We start from the raw sequence: 3,775 nt of genomic DNA, 5'->3' as shown, positions 1-3,775 counted from the left end.
CCATTTGCTACCATTTTTGCAACTTGAAACTGCAAAAATGGCAATTCAACCCTAGAATCATGATTTTGCAGATTCTCTGGGCCTGCGCAGTGCTCCACATGGGTTCGGATTCCCTTGTCGGATCTTGAATCTTTGTTCTGTCGAATCACAATCATGGTTCTCTTGAGCCTTGGACGAGGCCAATGTTCCAAGAGAAACAAACAGAACAAAATGATTCAAATTAAAAGGCACTTCCTACCTATGTCGTCGAGTATTGAAGATTAGCAAGAGTATAACGAAGAACAAGACATATTTGTATACGGTTCAGCTCGTATACAGAGCACAACATTCACTGCTAGTATTGCACAAATTCCAGTATCGTTACACACAGTCTTCATAATAATCCTACTTCTGCTATTGGAAAGAACAGCCACAGTCGGTCTGTATTCTACAAGTTGAACACCGAGATGCACAAGAAAGGGGGTAGTAACAAGACATACTCTACCCTTGGATCTAGCACAACAAAATTACAGCAATCATGTAATGATAATGCTATCTTACACATCCTTTAATTACTAGGCATCATCAGCAATCTTACACCTATGCACACGGCTAAGCCAGCAGAGTAGTAGAAAGAGCCTTATTGCATCTGTACACAAATACTACGTAGTACGTAGTTGCAGCTGCTCGAGTTACAGAATGGAAATTTCCAGGTCCAATTCCAATTCCAATTCGATTGTGCCGAACTAGCTAATTCGACCACTTCACGTGTATGGTGGGAGGATCATTCTTCTGTTCTCCTCATTGCAGATCGTAGACGTTGGTGTCCGCGGCGTAGCAGCCAAGAACTCGGACGAACACGGCGAATTTCTCGATCTCCTTGATGGCCTCGCGGACGAGCGGGTCGTCGTCGGCGCCCTCGCAGTCCACGTAGAGGACGTGCGGGAACGCGCGCAGCGTCGGCGCGCCGCGGGCGCCCGTGTCCAGGATCATCACCGGGGGCCGCGGCTCGCCGACGCCCCCTTCGTTGTTGATGACCTCCAGCTTGGACATGTTGATGTTGCGGGAGGAGAAGGCGGAGAGCACCTTGAGCACCACCGCCATGGACCCGCCCCGGTGCGCGACCACCATGCTGGTCTTGGCGTCCGCGTCCACGGGGACCGCCACCGGCGACGGCGGCTTGGAGAGCAGCAGGAAGCGGGTGACGTTCCAGGACTCGTCCTGCAGGCCGTGCGCCAGGACGTCGAGGCCGTAGAGGTCGGCGGCGCGCGGGCTGGCGATGGCGGCCGTGTCGAGCATCATGTTGGAGCGCAGCATCTCGACGGCGCCGGCCGTGTCCTCGACCGGCTCGCGGTCGACGCCGAGGCGCGCGAGGGCGCGGCCGCAGTGCGCGAGCGCCATGGGGTGGCTGATGACCCGGCGCACCTCGGTGGCGCGCACCCCGGGCATGGCCAGGAGGCAGTAGTGCACGAAGAGGTTGATCTCCTGCGCCACCACCAGGTCGTGCCGCAGCAGGAGGTCGTAGTTCCGCAGCGCGGTGCCCTCCATGGTGGACTCCACGGGGAGGATGGCCCGGTCGACCAGGCCGCGGTCCACGGCCGCCAGCGCGTCCGCGAAGGCGCGGCACGGCACGGTCTCGCACCCGGGCAGCGCCGTCTTGGCCGCGAACTCGCTGTACGCGCCCGGCGCGCCCTGGTACGCCACGCGGAGGCCCGTCCCGTCCTGGCCCCCGCCGCCCGTGGTCACCGACAGGTGGATCCGGTCATGGCCGTTCACGTGCGTCTTCCCGTTGACGACGCCGGCCCCCTTCTTGCCGTCGCCGTTGATCTGTACCTTGCCGTTGGGCGCCTTCTTGGAGTGCCCGTTGACGTGCGGGGCGCCGTTGACGACCCTGGCCGCCCGGACGAAGGACGGCGACCTGGAGGAGGAAGGCCTGGCGCGGTGGGGCTTGGGGAGGAGGAGGTGCTTGGAGAGGTGGAGGGAGGAGGTGTAGGCCATAGAATTCCGGGCGGTGAGGTCGGCGGTGGTTGGAGTTGGATTTGAGCTAACAAGCGTCGAGAGGGGAAGCTTCTTGACTTTTTATACACGCGGAAATGGCACTGCTCCAGAGTGGCTTGGCCGGCCAAGCCGCTTATATAATTCTTTGGTGTGGAAATTTCCCGCCGGGTTCTTGCATGCTTAGCATCAACTCAAATCAAATTATCAATTGTTACCATCAGTCCATCAGTGTCACCCTCGTTGCTGGAGCGAATGCCGTCGAAGAGATCGTAGTCCGTAGGGCCGGGCGCGACACGATGCCACGGCGCGCATCCGGACGCGTGGTTTCTTTGGGGTGACCCGGAGTCGCGGCACCGGCTCCGCCGTCGGATCTCCTGGCCGGGCGGGCAGGCCGGTCGCTGTGGGCTCGCTCTTTAATCTTCTCTTTCCGGGTTGGCCGATTGGTGCGGCGGGCGTCGCTGTCGTGGGTGAATGCCGACGGGGTCGCCCTTGTCTTGTGGCTGTAGTGGCTGTTAATGGTAAGAGATGGTGGATCCAGGAGGCTGTACAAGGTGATAAGCTCGAAAAGTCATTCCGGTCCGGTGGCTCCATGCGATAAGAACGTGCCAGATAATAGTACAAAAGTGATGACAGCCTAGTTTAAAATATAGTTCTATTTATTCAAAATAAATGAGAATTTCCTTTTTTATAATCTATTTATTCGAAATAATTGGGAATTTCCAGCGGAACAACGTGCAAAATACAATCCAGCGGAACATGGAATCATCCCTTATAAAACTCATTGCTAACACCTCCTCCGCAAGAATGTGGGATGGCACCCGCATGGTATGAATATGGGTGGAGCCACCTCATACCCTTGCCCACCCCGCGTGAGCTTACCCATCGCCATTACCCATACCCTATAACGGGTACAATTCTTCCCATACATACTAACGGGTATAATTTTTTCCCATACCCGTTACTTGACTGGGTAGAATATCCGCAGGTAAAATTACTCGGGTTTGCAAAGAATCAATTTGAACAACTAACAGTCATAACACGGACATATAATCATAATTTACAAAAATAGAATATAACAACAACACATCATAAACAACAACACATTTAATAAACAACATCACTTTCTCGTAAATAATAACACATCAAAACAACATCACATAGTCATAAACAACAATACATAGTCATACATTTTGAGTTCACAAATTCATGACAAAGTGTAGGCTACAGAGATAATTTTGAGTTCACATAGATTTTATATGGGTACAAGGTATGCGGGTATGGGTTATATGATCCCATACCCGTACCCGCTCTACCCGATGGGTTTTAGATTTCCCTTTTTATATACCCATGGGTCAGTTTTTGTCTCATACTCGTACCCTAATAAGGTTTTTACCCGCAGGGTACGTGGGTAATGGGTACCCATTGCCATCCCTATGTGGGCATCCTCATTAGCCGATCTTTGCACCCATTCGATCTTGTAATGATTTTAACATGCTATTGATTACTTCAATAATGGGCCAAGAGATTTTCTCGGCGTCACACACGTACTGACAATACCTTTGCTATAAAGTTCTACCACCACCACCCCCTTGGCAAAAATGTTCTACCACCAGCCCTTCACAAAAAATGATTCTACCACCAGCCTTGGCACGCCCATCTCCATGGCAAGCTTCATAGCCCTCCGACACGTCTGAATTTCCACGAGCTCTAGGTTGGAGGTAAAATGGAATTAGTGGCACGCCCCTCGGAATGCGTCGTTCTGGTCTCGCAATACCATGCCTTGCCAATCTAGTCCCCC

The 3,775-nt window shown here is 53.2% G+C and overlaps 1 protein-coding gene across 1 annotated transcript; it reads right to left on the bottom strand.

The window, feature by feature from the left end:
• Nucleotides 1–289: 289 nt before the first annotated feature.
• Nucleotides 290–2,105, bottom strand: LOC125510267 (arogenate dehydratase 1-like). Its single transcript, XM_048675396.1, has one exon. It carries the CDS (start codon nucleotides 1,975–1,977, stop codon nucleotides 781–783), a length of 1,197 nt encoding a protein of 398 aa, XP_048531353.1. The 5' UTR covers nucleotides 1,978–2,105; the 3' UTR covers nucleotides 290–780.
• Between the last annotated feature and the right edge of the window lie 1,670 nt (nucleotides 2,106–3,775).

Source organism: Triticum urartu, chromosome 1 (genome assembly GCF_003073215.2).
Source record: "Triticum urartu cultivar G1812 chromosome 1, Tu2.1, whole genome shotgun sequence".
Taxonomy (NCBI): Eukaryota; Viridiplantae; Streptophyta; class Magnoliopsida; order Poales; family Poaceae; genus Triticum; species Triticum urartu.
Note: the sequence above shows the minus strand (reverse complement) of the source record. Positions and strands in the feature narration are given on the sequence as shown.